Source organism: Chroicocephalus ridibundus, chromosome 30 (genome assembly GCF_963924245.1).
Source record: "Chroicocephalus ridibundus chromosome 30, bChrRid1.1, whole genome shotgun sequence".
Taxonomy (NCBI): Eukaryota; Metazoa; Chordata; class Aves; order Charadriiformes; family Laridae; genus Chroicocephalus; species Chroicocephalus ridibundus.
The window spans coordinates 444,148-466,093 of record NC_086313.1 but is presented as its reverse complement, the minus strand read 5'-3'; the positions used below and the strand labels follow the sequence as shown (position 1 = coordinate 466,093).

Here is a 21,946-nt window from a genome sequence, read left to right as displayed (position 1 = left end):
GGGAGATGTCGGGGGGGGGCACCCCAAAAAGGGGACACCAGCTCCCACGCCCCCCCAAAACACCCCCCGGAGTGCCAAAATTGGCCCCGGGACCACCAAAATCAGGCCCTGGACCACCAAAACTGACCCCCCGACCACTAAAATCAGACCCCGGACCCCCAAAATTGGCTCAGGACCCCCAATATCAGCCCTGGGACCTCCAAAATCAGACCCCGGACCACCAAAATTGGCCCCGGGACCACAAAAAGCAGCCCGGGACCACCAAAACTGACCCCCGGGCCAATAAAATCAGAGCCTGGACCACCAAAATTGGATTCAGGACCACCAAAATCAGGCTCTGGACCACCAAAATTGGCCCCAGGACCCAAAATTCAGCCCTGGGACCACCAAAAACAGCCCTGGACCACCAAAACTGACCCCCCGACCACTAAAATCAGACCTTAGACCCCCAAAATTGGCCCCAGGACCATCAAAGTTTGCCGCTGGACCACCAAAATTAGACCCTGAACCACCAAAATTGGCCCTGGGACCACGAAAAGCAGCCTGGGACCACCAAAACTGACCCATGGGCCAATAAAATCAGACCCTGGACCACCAAAATTGGATTCAGGACCACCAAAATCAGACCCTGGACCACCAAAATTGGCCCTAGGACCCCAAAATTCAGCCCTGGGACTGCCAAAAGCAGCCTGGTCCACCAAAACTGACCCCCGGACCACTAAAATCAGACCCTAGACCCCCAAAATTGGCCCCAGGACCATCAAAGTTCGCCCCTGGACCACCAAAATTAGACCCTGGACCACCAAAATTGGCCCCGGGACCACCAGAACTGACTCCCAGACCACTAAAATCAGACCCTGGACCACCAAAATTGGATTCAGGACCACCAAAATCAGGCCCTGGACCACCAAAATTGGCCCTAGGACCCCAAAATTCTGCCCTGGGACCACCAAAAGCAGCCCTGGACCACCAAAACTGACCCCCGGACCACTAAAATCAGACCCTGGACCCCCAAAATTGGGCTCAGGACCCCTAAAATCAGCCCTGGGACCACCAAAATCAGGCCCTGGACCACCAAAATTGGCCCTAGGACCCCAAAATTCAGCCCTGGGACCACCAAAAGCAGCCCTGGACCACCAAAACTGACCCCCGGGCCACTAAAATCAGACCCTAGACCCCCAAAATTGGCCCCAGGACCATCAAAGTTCGCCCCTGGACCACCAAAATTAGACCCTGGACTACCAAAATTGGCCCCCGCAGCCCAAAAATCAGCCCGGGACCACTAAAATCAGACCTTGGGCTACCAAAATGGGCTCCTGGACCCCCAAAACCCACTCAATTCCCCCCCAAATACCCCCTTCCACGCCCCCCAAATCCCTGTTTTACACCCCAAAAGCCCCTCGCAGCCTTGAAAGGAGGTTTTTAACCCCAAAACTGCCGTTTTTTCGCCCAAAATTGGACCTGTTGGGGGGGGGGGGGGGCCCAAACCCCACCCCCCCACCACCACCCCCCCCCCGCCCCCCCCCAACCTGGGAGTGGGGGTCGTAGTAGAGGCCAGTGAGGGGGTCGTAGTAGTAGCCCGAGGTCTCATCGTACTGGTACGTGGAGACGTCCGGCACCGCTGCGGGGGGGGGGGGGCGGGGGGGGCAAAAAAAAGGAGGGGGGGGCCCCCCCAAAATTTTGGGACCCCCCCCTGAAAATTGGGGGCCCCCCCTCAAAATCCTCCAACTCCTCCCAACCCCCCCCCCCCCTCCAGGACCTCCATAAACCCCTCCCAACCCCCCCCCAGGACCTCCATAGACCCCCCCCCCAACACTCCCCCCCCCCCAAAAACTCTGCAGGACCCCCCCCCCGAGGACCCCCCCCCCGGCCCCTAACTCCCCCCCCCCCACACCCCCCCAAAACCACCCCAACCTCCCTCCGACCCCCCCCCAAAACCGCCCCAGGACCCCCAAACCCCCTCCCAGACCCCCCCCCAAACCCCACAGACACCCCCCCCCCCAAAAAGCCCCCCCAGGACCCCCCCAAAACAGCCATAAACCCCCCCAACCCCCCCCCCAGACCCCCCCAAAAGCCCCCCCAGGATCCCCCCCCCCCCCCCCCCGCCGACTCACGATACTGGCCATAGGGCTCGGAGCTGGGGGGGGCGGCCGGGGGGGGCCCGCTGGGGGTCAGGTTGGGGGGCTCGGCCTTGAGGGACCCCGTGTAGGTCTGGTGGGGCGGGGGGGGCGGGGGGGGAGCACCCCAAAATTACTCCCCCCCCCGCCCCCCCAATTCTTGGGGACTCCCCCTCCCAATTTTGGCCCACCCCCTAAATTTTTGACCCCCCCCAACCCCCCCCCCCCCAGATGTGGGTTCCTCCACAATATTTGGGGTCTCCCACCCCCTTCTGCCCCCCCCATTTTGGGGACACCCCCCCCCCAACCTTTTAGGTCCCCCCCCAACTTTTGCTTCCCCCCCAACTTTTGGGGACCCCCCCAAATTTGAGCCCCCCCCCACTATTTTTGGCATCCCCCCAGATTTTTGGGTTCCCCCCCTTTTTCACCCACCCCCGATATTTGCCCCCCCCCCCAATTTTTGGGGTCCCCCACCCCGTTTTACCCCCCCCCCCCCAATTTTTGGTCCCCCCCCCCCCCAATTTTGGCCTCCCCCCCATTTTTTGGCATGTCCCCCCCTCTTTTAAGGTGTCGTGCCCCCCCCTCCCCCCCCCTATTTTATGGGGGACCCACCTGGGCGGGGGCTCCTGGGGGGGTCGTGGCGGGGGTGTCGGCAGCGGGGGAGGGGTAAGGGGGGGCCCCTGAGGGGGGGGCGAGGGAAGGTGCCCCCCCCTCCCCCCCCCGCCGTGGGGTCCAAGCCCGGCACCGTCGGCTCCTCCGTGCCTGCAGGGAGGGGGGCAGAGAGCTATAGGGTGCCCCCCCCCAAGCTATGGGTGCTCTCTATAGGGTGCCCCCACCCCACCTGGGTCCCTTCTATAGGGTGCCCCCCCCTTCTTGGGTCCTCTCTATAGGGTGCGCCCCCCCCCCCCCCCCGATCTGGGTCCGCTCTATAGGGTGCCCCAGACTCCTGGGTCCCTTCTATAGGGTGCCCCCCCCTTCCTGGGTCCCCTCTATAGGGTGCCCCCCACGCATGGGTCCCTTCTATAGGGTGCCCCCGATAGCTGGGTGCTCCCTATAGGGTGCCCCCCGTATGTGGGTCTCTTCCATAGGCTGTTCCCTCTTCCCGGGCCCCCTTTATAGGGTGCCCCCCCCCCACCCGGATCCCCTCTATACGGTGCCCCCCAACATCTAGGTCGCTTCTATAGGGTGGTCCCGATACCTGGCTCCTTCCTATAGGGTGCCCCCCAACCCGGCTCCCCCCGTCCAGGGCCACTCACCAGGGGCGGGGCCATCGGCCTTGGCAGGGGCGGGGCCTGCGAGGGCGGGGCCGGGGCCGGGGGGGGCGGGGCCTTTGACGTAGGCGGCGCCGTAGAGGGAGGGGCGGGGCCGCCAAAGGGCTCCTCCGATTGGTAGAAGGCGCCGAAGTCGGCGGCAGGCTCCTCCCCCCCCGCCCACGTGCTCTCGCCCCCCCCCGGGGCCGCCTGAAACAAGGGGGCGGGGCCGCCGTGTCAGGACACGCCCCCACCGGGAAAGGCCCGCCCACGCTAAACCACACCCCCCAGATCACAAGCCCCGCCCACAGGTCCCCCAAGCCCCGCCCCCAGGTCCCCAAGTCCCGCCCAGTCATTTAAAACCCCGCCCCCCAGGTCCTAAGCCCCGCCCCCAGGTCTTAAGCCCTCCCCAACCGATCTAAGCCCCGCCCTTGACTCCAAAGCCCCGCCCCCTTACAACCCCACCCCTGGTCCTAATCCCCGCCCAAGCCAAGCCCCGCCCCCAGGCCCCCAAGCCCCACCCACTTAGTCTAAGCCCTGCCCCCAAACCTAAGCCCACCCCCTCCATGAAGGCCCCGCCCCCAGCTTTCCAAGCCCCGCCCCCAGCTTCCAAGGCCCTCCCCAACCCCTTCCCTCATTGGCCCGCCCCCCCCGGCCCCGCCCACCTGGGAGAGCGCCCATTGGGCGGCGGCGATGGCAGTCGAGGCCACGGAAGCAGCGCTGGCACGGGGCGTGCCCTCCCCTGGCCCCGCCCCCTGCACCTCCCTGGGGGCGGGGCCTCGTCAGGGGGTGCGGCTTAGAGGGGCGGGGCCTGGGGCAGGGGGCGGGGCCTGGGGTCTCCCCTAGAGCTGCTCCATTGGCTGAGCTTGGCTGGGGGGCGGGGCCTCAGGGCAGGGGGAGTGGCTTGGGGCTTGTGGGCGTGGTTTTGGGGTGGGGCGGGGCTTAGGGGTGGAGCTTGAGGCCCCCGTAAGGGATTTTAACCACTCAGGGGTGCCGGGGGGCGGGATTTAGGGGCAGGGGGCATGGCCTATGGGTTGTGGGCGGGGTCTACGGGTTGTGGGTGGGGCTTGCTGGGGTGGGGGTGTGGCTTAGGGCCAGGGGGTGGGGCTTAAGGCCACCCCCCCCGAGGCGTTCTACCCACTGAGGGGTGCTGGGGGGCGGGATTTAAGGGCAGGGGGCATGGCCTATGGGTTGTGGGCGTGGCCTGTGGGGTGTGGGCGGGGCTTGCTGGGGTGAGGGCGGGGCTTGAGGTCCCCCCCAGGGGGGTTCTACCCACTGAGGGGTGCTGGGGGGCGGGATTTAAGGGCAGGGGGTGGGGTCTATGGGGTGGGGGCGGGGCTTGGGGCTTGTGGGCGGGGTTTAGGACCAGGGGCAGGCCTTGAGGTCTCCCCCAGAGGGGTTCTCCCCACTGAGGGGTGCCGGGGGGTGGGATTTAGGGGCAGGGGGCACAGCCTATGGGTTGTGGGCGTGGCCTATGGGGTGTGGGCGGGGCTTGCTGGGGTGAGGGTGGGGCTTGGGGCCAGAGGACGGGGCTTGAGGTCCCCCCCAGGGGGGTTCTACCCACCGAGGGGTGCTGGGGGGCGGGATTTAAGGGCAGGGGGTGGGGTCTATGGGGTGGGGGCGGGGCTCGGGGGTGGGACCTGGGGGGCGGGGGGGGGGCGTGGCCTCACCGCTTGGAGCCTTTGGCGAACTCCACGTTGATGCTCTTGCCGTCGATGTGCAGGGGGGGGTGCAGGGCCTGCAGCATCTGCAGCAGCTGGGAGGCCTCCTGCGGGGAGGGGGGGGGGATGGACACGACACCCAAGCGCCCGGGGGGGGCCCACCCAGACATCTGGGACCCCCCCACCCCCCCCCAAGGCACTCAGGCGTCTGGGGGGGACACCCAGGCATCCAAGGACACCCCCGCCCCCCCCAGAAGGGACCCAGGTGTCCTGGGGGGCACCCGGGCGTCCAGGGACCCCCTCCCCCGCCGTGAGGGACTCAGGCATCTGGGGACCCCCCCACAAGGGACCCACATCTCTCGTGGGGGGGCACCCAGGCATCCAGAACACCCTATAGAAGTGACCCAGGCATGGGGGGCACCCTATAGAAGGCACCCGGGTGTCCAGAGCACCCTATAGAAGGCATTCAGGCACCCAGAGCACCCTATAAAAGGAACCCAGGCACAGCGGGCACCCTATAGAAGGCACCTGGGTGTCCAGAGCACCCTATAGAAGGCACCCAGGCATCCGGAGCACCCTACAGAAGTGACCCAGGCATGGGGGGCACCCTATAGAAAGCACCCGGGTGTCCAGAGCACCCTATAGAAGGCATTCAGGCACCCACAGCAGCCTATAGAAGGGACCCAGACATAAGGAGCACCCTATAAGACGCCCCCAGGCGGCCGTGACACCCGATAGAAAGCACCCAGGCATCCAGAGCACCCTATAGAAGGGAGCTGGATGAGGGGGGCACCCTATAGAGGGGATCCACCCATCTAGGAGATGGTATAGAAGGCACCCACGTGTCCGTGCCCCCCTGTAGAAGGCACCCACGCACCTGGGACCCCCTTCAGAAAGCCCCCGAGCGTCCAGAGCACCCTATAGAAGGCACCTGTAGCACCCCATAGAGGGTACCCAAGTGTGGGGGGCACCCTATAGAAAGCACCCAGACACGCGGGGCACCCTATAGAAAGCACCCAGGCATCCGGAACACCCTATAGAAAGCAGCCAGGTGTTCAGGGCACCCTATAGAGAACACCGATGCATGCAGAGCACCCTATAGAAGGCACCCGGGTGGGGGGAGGGCACCCTATAGAAGTGGGGGGGTTGGGGGGGGCCACCCACCACGATGGTGGCCAGCTGGACGAAGGCGAAGCCGCGGTTGAGCTGCGTCTGTCGGTCCTTGATGACGCGGACGTTGGCGGCCGAGAGGGCGGCGAAAGGGGCCAGGGCGGCCAGGATGGACTCCAGGCTGCTCTGGGGGTGCAGGTTCCGCAGGATGATGGCTAGTGATGGGGGGGGGGGGGAGAGGGGGTCCAAAATGAAAGGCAGGTAGCCAAAGGGGTCCCTCAGGTAGCCAAGGGGTCCCCCAGGTGGTGGAGGTGGGGCACCCAAGTAGGCAAAGAGGAGGGGGGGGAACAGGGAGCTGGGGGGACCCACGTGTTTGGGGGGGGGGGGGTTAGAAATGAAAGGCAGGTAGCCAAAGGGGTCCCTCAGGTAGCCCAGGGTTCACCCTGTTGGGGGGGGGGGGGGGGGGGGGGGGGAATGAAGGGATCTGGGGAGGACGCAGGTGTTTGAGGGGGGGAAAGGGGGGGGTTAGAAATGAAAGGCAGGTAGCCAAAGGGGTCCCTCAGGTAGCCAAGGGGTCCCCCAGGTGGTCAAGGGGTCCCCCAGGTGGCTGGGGGGGGGCATCCGAGTAGCCAAAAGGGGGGGGGACGCAGACAGCTGGGGGGACCCCAGGTGATCGGGGGGGCACCGAGGAGGGGTTAGAAATGAAAAGCAGTAGCCAAAGCGGTCCCTCAGGTAGCCAAGGGGTCCCCCAGGTGGTCAAGGGTTCCCTCAGGTAGCCAAGGGGGCCCCCAGATGGGGGGGGACGACTCAGGTAGCCACAGAGGGGTACCCAGGTCCCCCCCCCGCCCCAGGACCCCCATAAACCCCCCCCAGACCTACCCATAACCCCCCACCGGACCCCCGTAACCCCCCATAGCTCCCCCCAGGACCCCCATAACCCCCCCGGGACCCCCATTAGCCCCCCAAATTCCTTCCCTCCCTGGAGCCCCCCCACCCCCCCCAGACCCACATCAACCCCAAACTCCCCCCCCCCACCGCCCCCAAAACTCACTGTCATTGGCGTTATCAGCTCCGGGTTCGGTCCCACTTTGGGCCCCCCCAGGGGCCCCCCCCAGGGTGGGGGCATAAGGTTGGGGGAGGGGGAGAAGCCCCCCCCCCCCCGGCACCAGCTCCGGGCGGGGCCCCCCTGGACCTCGTTGTTCCGCTTCTGCACCCCAAAAAATACCCGCCCCCCCCCCCCGCCAAGGTCAGCAGCTGGACCCCAAAAATGCGGGGGTGAACCCCAAAACTGGGGGGGTTGAACCCAAAATCAGGGGGTGGGACCCAAAATTGGGGGGGGAACCCCCCAAATCAGAGGCTTGAGCCCCATATTTGGGAGATAGCACCCCGAATTTGGGGGGCAAACCCCAAAATCTGGGGGGTTGGACCCCAAAATTGGGGGGTTGAAACCCAAAATCGGGGGGTGGGACCCGAAAAATGCAGGGTGGGGCCCCAAATTTGGGGGGCGGGACCCCTAAATCGGGCGGTAGAGCCCCATATTTGGGGGTTGGGAGCCCAAAATTGGGGGGGGAACCCCAAAATTGGGGGGGGAACCCCCAAATCTGGGGGATTGGGACCCCAAAATTGGGGGGTTCAACCCCAAAATCCCCCCCGCCGCTCAAGTTTCCCACCTGCCCCCCCAAATTCATAACTCCCCCCCAAATCCCCGATTCCCACCCCCCCCCTCGAAATTCCTCTCCGGCAGCGTTTTTTTGAGGGGGTATTTTGGGGGCGAAAGGGGTATTTTTGGGGCAGTTTAAGGGAGTCTCGATGGGGTGCGGGGGGGGGGGGGGGACAGCCAAGGGTTTTTTGGGGTGAAAGGGGGGGGTTTTGGGGCCACTCACCAGCTTTGGGAACGCCGCACTTGAAGCACTTCTCCCGCCGCTTGAAATTCTGCACCCCACACTGCCCCCCCCCCAAAAATACCCCGTTAGACGCCAAAATGCTCTGCCCCCCCCCACCCCGGACCCCCAAATCCCCCCCAAGACCCCTTTAAACCCCCCTAGAAGCCCCCAAAACACCCCCAGGACCCTCCCAAAACCCTCCAGGACCCCCCCAGACCCCTAATCCCCCACCCAGGACCCCCAAAACACCCCCATAACTCCCCCCAGCACCCCTAATCCCCCTCAGGGCTGCCATAAACCCCCCCAAACCCCCTAATCTCCCCCCCAGGACCCCCATAACCCCCATGAGACCCTCAGACCCTTAATCCCCCCCCCCAGGACCCCCATAAACCTCCCCCAGACCCCCTAATCCCCCCCCAGGACCCCCATAACCCCCACGAGACCCCCAGACCCCCTAATCCCCCCCAGGACCCCCATAAACCCCCCCAGTCCCTCTAATTTCCCCCAGACCCCCCAATCCCCCCCAAGACCCCCTTAACCCCCCCCAGACCCCCCAATCCCCCCCCAAAACCCCCATAAACCCCCCCCCAGACCTCCCAATCCCCCCCCAGGACCTCCATAACCTCCATAAAACCCTCAGACCCTTAATCCCCCTCCCCAGGACCCCCATAAACCTCCCCCAGACCCCCTAATCCCCCCCAAGACCCCCATAATCCCCCCCCCGGACCCTCATACACCCCCTCCAAACTCCCTAATTCCCTCCAGAACCCCCCAATGCCCCCCCAGGACCCCCATAACCCCCCCCAAACCCCCTAATCTCCCCCCCAGGACCCCCATAACCCCCATGAGACCCCCAGACTCCCTAATCCCCCCTCAGGACCCCCCTAACCCCCCCCCAGTCCCTCTAATTTCCCCCCAGGATGCCCTAATCCCCCTCAAGACCCCCATAAATCCCCCCAGACCCCCCAATCCCCCCCCAAAACCCCCTTAACCCCCCCCAGACCCCCTAATCCCCCCCCAAGACCCCCTAATCTCCCCCCCAGGACCCCCATAACCCCCATGAGACCCTCACATCCTTAATCCCCCCCCCCCCAGGACCCCCATAAACCTCCCCCAGAACCCCAATCCCCCCCCAAAACCCCCTTAACCCCCCCCAGACCCCCTGACCCCCCCCCAAGACCCCCTTAACCCCCCCCAGACCCTCTAATCTCCTCCCCAGGCCCCCCATAACCCCATGAGACCCTCAAATCCTTAATCCCCCCCCCCCAGGACCCCCATAAACCTCCCCCAGACCCCCTAATCCCCCCCCCGGACCCCCATAAACCCCCCCCCAGTCCCTCTAATTTCCCCCCAGACCCCCCAATCCCCCCCCAAGACCCCCTTAACCCCCCCCAGACCCCCAAATCCCCCCCCAGGACTCCCATAAACCCCCCCCCAGTCCCTCTAATTTCCCCCCAGACCCCCCAATCCCCCCCCAAGACCCCCTTAACCCCCCCCAGACCCCCTAATCTCCCCCCCAGGACCCCCATAACCCCCATGAGACCCTCACATCCTTAATGCCCCCCCCCCCCAGGACCCCCATAACCCCCCCCAGACCCCCAATCCCCCCCCAGGACCCCCATAAACCCCCCCCAAACCCCCTAATTCCCTCCAGAACCCTCCAATCCCCCCCCAAGACCCCCATAACCCCCCCCAGACCCCCCAATCCCCCCCCCCCCGACCCCCCCAGGACCCCCATAAGACCCTCCCAGTCCCTCCCAGTGCCCCCCCCCACCTTGGCGCAGAGCCAGTCCTCGTTGATCTTGGGCTTGGGGTCGCTGTAGTGGAGGGAGACGCGCTGCCCCAACAGGCTCAGCCCCTGCTGCTTGGGGAGGGGGGGACACACAACACACGCTCGCACCAGGGCTCGCACGAGGGCTGGCACGAGGGGGGCACCGGAGGGACACCGGGGGGGGACCAAGGGGGGCACCAGGGCTCCCATAAGGGCTGATAGGGGGGGCACCAGGGCTCGCACGAGGGCTCGTGTAAGGGCTTGCATGAGGCGGGCACCAGGGGGGCACCCGGGCTCGCACGAGAGCTCGCACAAGGGCGGCAGGAGGGATCCCACCAGGAATCGCACCAGGACTCATAGCGGGGCACGCCAGCACTCGCACGGGGCCTTGCACGACGGGGTCACGAGGGATCAAACCAGGGCTCGCACCGGGGCTCGTGGGGGGAGCACCAGGGCTTGCACGAGGACTCGCACAAGGCAGGCAGGAGGGCTCGCGCCAGGCCTTGCCCCCACTCTCGCGTGGCTCTTGCACGAGGGCTTGCACGAGAGGGGCACACCAGACTGCACCAGGACAGGCACGAGGGCTCGCACCAGGGCTCGCACCAGGGCTCGCACCAGAGGCCACCAGAGCTGACACGAGGGCTCACACGAAGTTTTTGCACCAGAGCTCACGTGGGGGGAGGGGCACGAGGGCTCGCACGAGGGCTCACACCCACCCTCACACGGCTTTCACAGCAGGGGACACCAGGGCTCGCACGAGGGCTCAGACAAGGGCTCGCAGCAAGAGGCACGAGGGCTCACACGAGGGTTCGCACTGGGGGGCACCAGGGCTCACAAAGGGCTCGCACGAGGGCGTCACTCCAGGCTTTGCACGAGATAGCACAAGGCCTCGCATGAGGCCTCGCACCAGGGTCCATAGCGGGAGGCACCAGGGCTTGCACGAGGGGACACAAGGCCGCTCACCAAACTTGCACGAGGGCTCACGCAGGGCTCGCACGAGGGCGCAAGGTCTCACAGCAGGGCTCACACCAGAAGGACACGAGGGCTCGCACCAGGGCTTGCACGAGGCGGTGTGAGACCTCACACCAGGGCTCACACTGGCAGGCACCAGGGCTCGCACGAGGGGTCACAAGGCCTCGCACCGGGGCTTGCACCCCCCTTCACACATCCCTCGCACCAGGGCTTGCACCAGGGCTTGCAGCAGGGCTCACACCAGGATGCACCAGGGCTCGCACGGCCATCACAGCTCACGCTAGGGCTCGCACCAGGGCTTGCACGAGGGGTCACGAGGGCTCACACCCACCCAAGCACCGGGGCTCGCACAAGAGCACACCCGGGCTTGTACCAGGGCTCGCACGAGGGTGCACAAGGCTCTCACAGCTCTCGCACGAGGGTGCACAAGAGCTCACACGAGGGTCACAGGAGGGTCTTACACGAGGGTCGCACATGAAGAACAAGCACAGGTCCCGTCGCACAAGGGCTTGCACGAGGGTTTCGCACGAGGTGCATGAGGGTCACACACAAGGATCACACAAGGGCCTCACACGAGGGTCTCGCACGAGGGTGCACAAGGGCCTCAGATCTCGCATGAGGCTGCGCAAAGAGGCCACGTGTGACACCGGCACAAGAGCTCGCACAAGGGCCTCACACGAGGGTCTCGTACGTGGATATCACACGGGTCTCGCAGGAGGGTCTCGCACGGGGACACGCAAAGGCCACGTGCGATGCTGGCACAAGGGCTCGCACAAGGGTCTTACATGAGCGTGCACAAGCATCTCACAAGGGTCTCACACAGGGCGCTCAAAGTCTCACACGAGGCTGCACAAGGATCTCGCACGAGGGTCTCGCACGAGGGTCGTGCACGAGGGTCTCGCATGAGGGTCTCGCACGAGGGTTGTGCACGAGGGTGCAGAAGGGTCTTGCATGAGGGTGCACAAGGGTGTCGCATAAGGGTTGTGCACAAGGGTCTTGCACGAGGATCTTGCACAAAGGTGCACAAGGGTCTCACGTGAGGGTCATGCACAAGGGTCTCGCACGAGGACGCACAAGGGTCTCGCACGAGGGTTGTGAACAAGGGTGCACAAGGGTGTTGCATACGGGTCGCGCACAAGGGTCTCGCGCGAGGCTCTTGCACGAGGCTGCACAAGGGTCTCACATGAGGGTCACGCACAAGCATCTCGCACGAGGGTCTCGCACGAGGGTCTCGCACGAGGGTTGTGCACAAGGGTGCACAAGGGTGTTGCATAAGGGTCGTGCACAAGGGTCTCGCACGAGAGTGCCGCCATGAACAAGAAGACGCCGACCCAGCCCCCCGCGCCACCAGTACGGACCATTAAACCCCAGTTAACGACCGCAGAAGGGACCCAGCCATTTCGGGGGGGGGGGGGGGGGGTGCGTCCCCAGCACCCAACCCCCCCCCACCCCCACCCCCACCCCCACCCCGTCGTGCAGGAGGGACCTGGTTGGCGTCCATCCACCGCGCCGCGTCCTGCAGGTGGTGGAACTCCACGAAGGCGAAGCCACGGCTCTGACCTGGAAATGGGGGGGGGGGTTGGGGGGGGGTGGGGGTCAGGGAGAGCACCCATGGGTGCCCCCACCCTCCCCCCCGCCCCCCAGTCTGGGGTATGGGTGTCCGTTGGGAGCCAATGGGGTGGGCGTGGGCACCCATGGGTGCCTCCCGGGACCCCCAAAGATGGATACAGGCACCCATGGGTGCTCCTGGGACCCCCCACGTTTGGGTACGGGCGCCTATAGGGGCTCCTGGGACTCCCCAGAACGCTTTGGGGTGAGGACGGGCACCCATGGGTGGTCCCGGCACCCCCTCAGTAAGGGATGGACGTCCCCTGGGAACTCCTGGGTTGGGTACAGACACCCATGGGTGCCCCTAGCATCCCCCCAGGACACCTTGGGCTGGATATGAGCACCCATGGGTGCTCCTGGGACCTCCCTAGGCTGGGTATGGGCACCCATGGGTGCTTCTGGAACCCCTCTTGCATGTCCTGAGTTGGGTATGGGCACCCGTGGGTGCTTCTGAAATCCCTCTGGGACTTTCTACGTAGGCTATGAGCCCTTATGGGTGCTCCTGGGACCCCCTAGATAGGATAGGGGCACCCCTGGGTGTCCCCTGGGTGGGGCACAGCACCCCTGGGTGCTCCTGAGGGCAGGACCAGCACCCCCAGGTGCTGCCCAATGCAGCCCTGGCACCCCCGGGTGCCCCTCGGGCAGAAGACAGGCACCCCTGGGTGCCCCCAGGCAACGGGATCGGCACCCCTGGGTGCCCCTGGGGAGGGGACCAGCACCCCTGGGTGCTCCTGGGGAAGGGACCGGCACCCCTGAGTGCCCCTTGGGCAGGAGACAGGCACCCCTGGGTGCCCCCGGGGAGAGGACTGGCACCCCTGGGTGCTCCATGGGCTGTGGGTCAGCACCCCTGGGTGCTCCTAGGCAGGGGGTGGGCACCCCTGGGTGCCCCCAGGTACGGGCCTGGCACCCCTGGGTGCCCCCAAGGCATGGGAGCAGCACCCCTGGGTGCTCCTGGGGAGGGGGATGGGCACCCCTGGGTGCCCCCGGGAAACAGGACCAGCACCCCTGGGTGCTCCTAGAGCTAGAACCGGCACCCCTGGGTGCCCCTGGGGCCGGGTCAGCACCCCTGGGTGCTCCTGGGGAGGGGACTGGCACCCCTGGGTGCCCCGAGGAACAGGACCAGCACCCCTGGGTGCTCCTAGAGAGGGGATGGGCACCCCTGGGTGCCCCCTAAGTGCGGCGCAGCACCCCCGGGTGCTCCCTAGGGACAAGACCGGCACCCCTGGGTGCCCCTGGGGAGATGACAGGCACCCCTGGGTGCCCCCCAAGCCTGGCACAGCACCCCTGGGTGCTCCTGGAAAGGGGACGGGCACCCCAGGGTGCTCCCTGGGAATGGCATTGGCACCTCTGGGTGCCCCTGGGGTGGGGACCAGCACCCCTGGGTGCCCCCTAAGTCCAGCACAGCACCCCTGGGTGCCCCTGGGGATGGAACCAGCACCCCTGGGTGCCCCTGGGGATGGGATCAGCACCCCTGGGTGCCTCCCAAATCTGCCACGAGCACTCCTGGCGATGAGGTTGACACCCCTGGGTGCCCCTAGAGATAGAACCAGCACCCCTGGGTGCCCCTAGGGAGAGGATGGGTGCCCCTGGCATGGGGAACGGCACCCCTGGGTGCCCCTGGGGAGAGGACCAGCACCGCTAGGTGCCCCTGGGGATGGGACCAGCACGCCTGGGTGACCCTAGGGAGAGGATGGGTGCCCCTGGGGGGAGGAACGGCACCCCTGGGTGCCCCTCAAGTCTGGCGCAGCACCCCTGGGTGCCCCTTGGGGACAGGACCAGCACCCCTGGGTGCCCCTAGGGAGAGGATGGGTGTCCCTGGGGAGAAAAAGGCACCGCTGGGTACCCCTAGAGATGACACCAGCACCCCTGGCTGCCTCCCAAATCTGGCGCAGCACCCCTGGGTGCCCCTAGGGGATGGCACCAACACCCTTAAGTGACCCAGGGGTGGAACCAGCACCACTGAGTGCTCCCCGGCACGAGTATGGTGGGGACTCACTGCTCTTCCCAAGAACCCCAGGTGGGTGGGTGCCCCTCAAAAAGGGACCTGGGTGGCCTGGTGCTCCCTCACCCCACCCCATAAGGGACTCAAGCATCCAGGTGCCCCCCCCACACACACCAAAGGGGACCTAGGGGTCGGGGTGCCCCACGCCCACCCACCCAAAAGGCGTCCCGGGGGTCCGGGCTCACCTGAGGACTTGTTGCGCATCAGTCGCACCTCGCGGGGCTGCACTCCCTGCGCCTGCAGCTGCGCTCGGATCTGCGGGGGGAAAGGGGGCGGACACCCAGCATCAGAGGGACACCGGCACCCCAGGGGGGCACCCAAGGACCCAGGCACGCAGGCGTCCGGGGAGAGCAGGGTGGCTGGGACACCCCCCAAACCCATTCGCCCCCCACCCAGGAGCCCTCAAAACGGGTCGGGGAGGGACCCAGGGGACAGAGGGGACCCAGGGGACTGCGGGGAGCACCCAGGAGTAAGGGGGCACCCAGGGGACTGGGGGGCACCCAGGCGTTTGGGGGAGATACGGCTGTTTGTGGGGACCCACGTGATCCTGAGCCCCAGCGTTAGGGAAGCAGGTACCCAGGAGGGGGCGTGGCCTTGAGGGAAGGGGGTGTGGCTTGACAGAAAGGGGGCGGGGTTGAGACAAGGGGGCGTGGTCATAATTCCCCAGGGCACTCTATTGGGGAGGACCCGGGGGGCGTGGCTGAGGAGGGGCGTGGCCAAGGCAAGGGGGCGTGGCTAATCCCTCCCAAGGCGGTTATGGGGGGGATTTAAAGGACCGGCACCCCCCCCCAAAAAAAGGCGGGGCTTGGATAAGGGGGCGTGGCCACAGGGGGGCGTGGCTATGCGGGGGAGTGGCCAAGGCAAGGGGGCGTGGCCAATCCCTCCCAGGCCAGCCCGGGGGAGCCCAAACTGCCCCCCCCCCCCCCGCCCCCAAGGCTGTGGGGGGATTTAAAGGGCCAGCGCCCCCCTCCCCCCCCAAAAAAGGGGGCGTGGCTTACGTCGTTCTCGGTGGCAGCCTGCGGCAGCATGCGGAGCATGACGATGGTGCTGGCCCGCGGCTCCTCCTCGGCCGCCTCAGGCCGGTAATCCTGGTCCCGGTAGTCACCGTCGGCACCAAAGGGTAAGGTAGGGGGTGCCGGGGGTGGGTCCCGCTTCCGGGGGGGCTCCGAACCCTCGTAGGAGGCCTGGGGAGGGGGGGGGCGGGAAGAGGGGGTCAGGTGTTTGGATGGGGGACCCAGGGGTCCAGGGGGGCACCCAGGCATCCAGGAGGACCCCAGCACCCACCTCAGGGGTGACCCTGCCCCCCCCAATAATCCCCCCCCCCCCCCATCTCAGGGGACCCAGGTGTCTGGGGGGGACCCAGGCGTTGGGGGGGCACCCCAAGAGGACCCCAGCACCCACGTCAGGGGTGACCCCCAATACATGCCCCCCCCCATACCACCCCCATGACCCCCATCTCAGGGCACCCAGGAGTCTGGGGGGGCACCCAGGTGTCTGGGGGGGACTCGGGTGTGGGGGGGTCACCCAGGAGGACCCCAGCACCAACTCAGGGGTGACCCCCAATACCTGCCCCCTCCATAACCCCCCCATGACCCCCATCTCAGGGCACCCAGGAGTCCGGGGGGGGCACCCAAGTATCTGGAGGGGGCACCCAGGCATCCAGCACCCACCTGCGGGGGGGTCCCCGAGGCTGGGGGTCCCTCAGGGGGGCCCCCATAACCGCGATAATCCATGTCGCGATAGTCGTGATCCCGTTGGGTACGGGAACCTTCTTCAGGGGCGGTGGGGGCCCCCCCATAGCGCCCCGTCCGGTCCCCACGGCCCCCCCTGAGAGATGGGGGAAAGGCGTCGGGGGGTCCCCAAATGTCCCCAACCCTCCCCCCCCCCAGGGGTCCTCAAATGTCCCCCACCCCCCTAGGGGTCCCCAATGTCCCCTCCCCCCTCGGGGGTCCCCAAATGTCCCCCACCTCCCCATGTCCACCCCATGGTATCCCCAAATGTCCCCAACCCCCCCCAGGGGTCCCCAAATGTCCCCCACCCCCCCAGGGGTCCCCAATGTCCCCACCCCCCCCTTGGGGATCTCCCAAAATCTTGTCCCCCCCCCTTGGGGATCTCCCAAAATCTTGTCCTCCCCTTGAGGGGCCCCAAATGTGTGTCCCCCCGCCCCTTGGTGGTCCCCAAATGTCACTTCCCCCCCCCCCCCAGGTCTCCAGTTTTGGGGCCCCCCTACCTGCGCTCGTACTCCATGGTGCTGGCACCTGTCGGGGACAGCGTGACTGGGGGAACTGGGACGGACTGGGAAGGGGTAGGAAAAAACTGGGAGTGACTGGGAGGAGTTGGAGGGGTACTGGGAGGTATTGGGGGGCAACTAGGAGGCACTGGGAGGGATTGGAATGAGCTGGGGGGGCAACTGGGCTGGACTGGGAGGTACTGGGATGACCTGGCGTGGTACTGGGAGGCACTGGGGGACACCTTGGAGGCACCAAGGGGCACTGGGAGGGACTGGGATGACCTGGGGTCATACTGGGAGGCATTGGGATGACTTCAGGTGGTACTGGGACGCACTGGGAGGGACTGAGATGACCTGGGGTGGCACTGGGGGACAGCTGGGAGGCACTGGGGGACACTGGGAGGGACTGGGATGACCTAGGAGGGTACTGAGAGGCACTGGGAGACAACTGGGAGGCACTGGTGGGCACTAGGGAGGACTGGTATGAACTGGTGGGGTACTGGGGGTCACTGGGATAACCTGGTGGGGCTCTAGGAGGCACTAGGAGACAACTGGGAGGCCCTGGGTGGCACTGGGAAGGACTGGGATGAACTGGTGGGAGACTGGGAGGCCCTGGGGGGCACTGGGATGACCTGGCGGGGGGGTGGTACTGGGAGGCACTGAGGCACAACTGGGAGGCACCGAGGGGCACTGGGAGGGACTGGGGGGGTACTGGGAGACATTGGGAGCCAACTGGGAGGCACTAGGGGACACTGGGAAGGACTGGGGAGCACTGGGATGACCTGGTGGGGTTCTGGGAGACACTGGGGAGCACTGGGAGGCACCGGGGGGCATCTGGAGGTGTACTGGGAAGTACTGGGAAGCGCTGGGTGGGTAACTGGGGGGGGGGTCACTGTAAGGGAACTGGGATGAACTGGGACCTAGCCCAGAGGATAAGGCCCCGCCCCCTCATTAGCATACAAGGCCCCGCCCCTCCGGCAGCCTCCAGCGCCGGGCCCCGTCCCCTCACCCCCCTCTGGCCAATCCCCGCCTGCTCTCAGGCTCCCGGTAAGCCTCGCCCCTCTCCGGTAAGCCCCGCCCCTCCGCCGGTAGGCCCCGACCTGTCCTCGTCGCTCCGCCGCCGCCGAGCCCGACCGGCAAAATGGCGCCGGCCGCGCCGCGCCCGCCCCGCCCCGCGCGCCCGCGCCCGGCCGCGCCGCGCTCCCATTGGACCGGAGGCCCGCCACTCCGCGGATCAGCCCCTCTCATTGGTCCGCGCCGCCGTGGGGGACGGGACCAGCTCTGAGGGAAGGAGCGATGGGAGTGGTCAGCGCGCCGGCGACCGCCTCTGATTGGCTGAAGGCGGGAAGGCGGGACGCCGCACAAGCGCTCCCTGGTGATTGGCTGGAACGCGGCGGCCGCGCGCTGTGATTGGTGGGAGCGGGAGCTGGGGAAAAGGGGAAGGGGGAAGGCGGGACTTCCGGCGGGAAGATGGCGGCGCTGCGGAGGGCTCTGGGGGCACTGCGGGTCGGGGTGCGGGGCCGCTCGGCGGGGCCGGGGGGAGCCCTGGCCCTGCCCCGGGCGCCGTTGGGGGCCGACCCCCACCCGGAGGAGCCCATGGCGGTGGCGCAGAGGAAGGTGGGCGGGGCTAGGAGGGGGCGGGAGGGGAGGGGCTGGGGGGAGGGGGCGGGGCCTGGGCAGGCCAAGGGCAAGGCGGGAGGGGCGGAGCTAGGAGGGAGGGGCGGGGCCAAGGCGGCGGGGGCGGGGCGTAGTGAAGGGGCGGGGTTTGCGCTCCGCTGATTGGATGGGCGGGAGGCTGGAGGGGGGGCTTCGGGAGGGGGAGCGGCGTGGTGAAGGGGCTGGGGTTGCGCAGCGCTGATTGGATGGGCGCGGCTGGGGGCGGGGCTTCTGGTGGGAGGGGCTTTGCCCTGCGCTCATTGGCTGAGGGCGGGGCTCATGAATGGGGCGTGTGAGGTGGGGGCGTGGCTTAGGGTGGAAGGGGGCGGGGCTTATTGGTGGGCGGGGCTTAGAGGGGGGCGTGGCCTGATCTCAGGGGGTGGGGCTTAGCACAGCTCACCTTTTATGGGGTGGCTGGGGAGGGGGCGGGGCCTAAGAGGCGGGGGCGGGGCCTAAGAGGCAGGGGCGGGGCTTAAAGCCCATCCAGGAGGGGAAAGGGGGTAGGATGGGGGGGGGGGGGGGGGGGGAGTTTGGGTGCTCCCCACCTGGACCCCTGGAGGGTGGGTGGGGGGACCCCTGGGTGGGGGGGACCCCTGGAGGGACCCGGGCGTTTGGGTGCTGGCAGAACCCGGATTACCACGGCTTTTCGGCGGAGCCGGATGCTGACGTCCTCAACATGCGGGCGGTTTTCTTCACCGGCATCTCCCTCGCCATTGTCCTGGGCTCCGTCTTCCTCCACTACATGCCCGACTACGGGTGAGGGGGGCACCCATGTGTCTTGGGGGGGGGGGGGGGGGTGGTCTTCAGGGGGGCCCCCAGGCCTTTGGGAGGGCCCCCCCGAGCGTTGCAGGATTCCTCTCTGCTTGGCAAAGATGGGGCCGGGGGCGGGGGGGGGGCCTAGGGGCTCTGTAGGGGGCTGGGGGAAGCCTATAGGGGGAGTAGGAAGGGATATAGAGGGCCCCCGGGGGGGCAATGGGCGTCTATGAGGGGATATAGGGGACCCCTACAGGGATTCCGGAGATGTGTAGGGGTCTATGAGGGCATATAGAGTGTCTATAGGGGTCCTTGAGGGGATGTAGGGGGCCCATGGGGGTCTGTAGGGGTCTGTAAGGGGATATAGGGGGGCCGTGGGGGTCTGTAGGGGTCTACGATGGGATATAGCGGAGCCATAAGGGTCTCCGAGGGGATGTAGGGGGCCCATGGGGGTCTGTAGGGGTCTGTAAGGGGATATAGGGGGGCCGTGGGGGTCTGTAGGGGTCTATGATGGGATATAGCGGAGCCATAAGGCTCCCTGAGGGGATATAGGGAGCCCATGGGGGTCTATAGGGGTCTCTAAGGGGATACAAGGGGGCTGTGGGGGTCTATAGGGGTCTCTGAGGGAGTATAGCAGGCACGTAAGAATCTATAGGAGTTTCTGAGGGGCTATAGGGGGGCTGTGGGGGGCTGTAGGGGTCTATGATGGGATATAGTGGGGCCATAAAGATCTCTGAGAGGATATAGGGAGCCCGTGGGAGTCTATAGGGGTCTCTGAGGGGATATAGGGAGGCATGGGGGTCTATAGGGGTCCTGAGAGCATATAGGAAGCCTCTAAGGGATCTCTGAGGATCTATAGGGGTCTAGGGGGAGGTATAGGGGGCCCTGAGGAATCCTATGGGGGTCTAGAGAAGCCTATGGGGGGATATAGGGGGCTCATAGGGCGACTCTGGAGGGTCTATAGGGGCCTATGAGGAGATATAGGGGGCGTGTGGGGGGGTCTGTAGGGCATTACGGGGAGATACAGGGGGATTCTAGGGGGCCTGTGGGGCTCTATAGGGGCTCTAGGGCCCTATAGGAGACCCCCAGTGGGGCTGTAGGGCTCCACAGGAACCTATGAGGGGATATATAGGGGCTATAGGGTGGCGCTGTGGGGCGCTATGGGGCACTGGGGGAAGGCGGGGGGAGCTATAGGGGTCCATAGGGATGGCCGGGTCCCTGGGGGGTGGGTGTGGGTGGGTCACCCAGGGTGGGGGGGGGGGGGAGGGGAGGGGAGGGGGGGTCCCCCTGACCCGCCCCACATCTGCCCCACAGGTTGCAGCAATGGGCCCGCCGGGAAGCCGAGATCCTCATCCGGGAGCGGGAGAAGAGGGGGGTGCCCCTCTTGGACCCCAACTATTACGACCCCGCTCGCCTCCCCCTGCCCCCCCCCGAGGAATGAACCCCTGGGACACCCCCCCACACCCCCCCCCAGACCCCTGGGACCCCATGGGTGCCCCCCCACCCCCCCGGGTTCCCTTTTTGGCGGGGGTGGGGGGGGGAAGGGGCGGGTGTCCCCGCTGTGGGTCTGTGAATAAAGCCATGGGGGCTCGGCCGGATGCCTGGGACCCCTTTTTTTGGGGGAGGGGGGGGAGGGTTGGGGGTCCCGGATGCCTGTGTCCTAAAGCACCGCCCCCCCAGCCCCCCTATAGCTCCCCATGGCCCCCTATAGCCCCACCCCAGGCCCCTATAGGGCCCCCCAGCTCCCTCCCCATAGGGCCCTATAGCCCCTCAAGCCCCTGTTGGGCAGCTATAGGGCTCCCCCATAACTCCCCAGCGAGCCCCTACAGGCCCCCCCCCCCCTCCCCAGCCCCTATAGCACCCTATAGCCCTCCGGGGGCCCCCCATCACCCACCCCCCATAGGCTGCTATAGCCCTACCCCGGCCCTACAGATTCCCCCATAGGCCCCTACAACCCCTCAGGCCCCCCATAAGCCCCGACGCCCCCCCCCCACATATCCATAGGCCCCTGTATGACTTTATAGGGCCCCCCAGACCCCCATTACCATCTCTAGGTCCCCTATAGCCCACTATAAGGCCCTATAGGCCGCAACAGGCCCCTATAACCCTTGCCCCATAGCCCATTCTAGTCCCCCTATAGATCCCCGCATAGTCCCCTATGGCTCTCTGGGTCGCTGTATCCCCCCCCCCAATAGGCTCCCCATAGGTCCCTATTCACTCCTCTAGGGGTCCTATATATCCACACACGGGGCTCTATAGGCTCCCCATAGCCCCATATATGCCCCTATGTTGCGTCTTAAGCCCCTATTGACCCTCCTATAGACCCCTATATCCCCTCATAGGTCCCTATAGGCTCCCCGTAGCCCCCTATATCCTCTCATAGGCCCTTATAGGCTTCCCATAGCCCCCTGTAGGCCTTCCATAGGGCCCTATTGCCACTTATGGGCCCTATATCCCCCTCATAGGCCTCTATAGGTCTCCCATAGCCCCATATGGGCCTCCTATAGGCCTCGCATAGGCCCCCTATAGCCCCTCATAGGCCCCTATAGGCTCCCCATAGCCCCCCATATCCCCCCATAGGCCTCACAGCCTTCCCGTAGCCACCTATAGGCTCCTCTATCCCCTCATAGGGCCCTTATAGGCCCCTGTAGGCTCCCCATAGCCCGCTATAGCCCCTCATAAGCCCCTATAGGCCACCCATAGCCCCCTATAGCTCTCTATGGGCCTCAACAGGCCACCCATAGCCCCCTATAGCCCCCCATAGGCCTCTATAGGCCCCCTATAGCCTCCCATAGCTCCCTATAGGCCCCCATAGGACCCCCGTGTCCCCTCCTGGCCGCCGTCGGGGCCGCGCGCGCCGTGCTGTGTCACGAGGCCCCGCCCCCTCATTACGTATGCAGGGCGTGGGGGGGCGGAAGTGGGCGTGGTCCATC

At 66.4% G+C, this 21,946-nt stretch overlaps 2 protein-coding genes across 2 annotated transcripts; one reads left to right on the top strand and one right to left on the bottom strand.

Annotated features, from left to right (window-relative positions):
• Positions 1 to 1,529: 1,529 nt before the first annotated feature.
• LOC134508040 (RNA-binding protein 10-like) lies at positions 1,530 to 17,772 on the bottom strand (the record flags this gene model as incomplete). The annotated part of the gene is made up of 16 exons (XM_063319110.1): positions 17,705 to 17,772; positions 16,605 to 16,669; positions 16,045 to 16,201; positions 15,373 to 15,558; positions 14,560 to 14,629; positions 12,251 to 12,324; positions 9,796 to 9,882; positions 8,022 to 8,082; positions 7,190 to 7,345; positions 6,193 to 6,353; positions 5,038 to 5,135; positions 4,033 to 4,132; positions 3,374 to 3,577; positions 2,730 to 2,879; positions 2,115 to 2,211; positions 1,530 to 1,621 (listed from the first exon to the last, which is right to left on the bottom strand). Coding segments are annotated over exons 2-16 (1,710 nt in total), but the record flags the coding sequence as incomplete, so codon positions are not given.
• Positions 17,773 to 18,037: 265 nt separating this feature from the next.
• On the top strand, positions 18,038 to 20,611 carry NDUFB11 (NADH:ubiquinone oxidoreductase subunit B11). Its single transcript, XM_063319111.1, has 3 exons — positions 18,038 to 18,221; positions 18,886 to 19,016; positions 20,328 to 20,611. The coding sequence occupies exons 1-3, from the start codon at positions 18,075 to 18,077 to the stop codon at positions 20,452 to 20,454; spliced, it is 405 nt and encodes a 134-aa protein (XP_063175181.1). The 5' UTR covers positions 18,038 to 18,074; the 3' UTR covers positions 20,455 to 20,611.
• Positions 20,612 to 21,946: the final 1,335 nt, after the last annotated feature.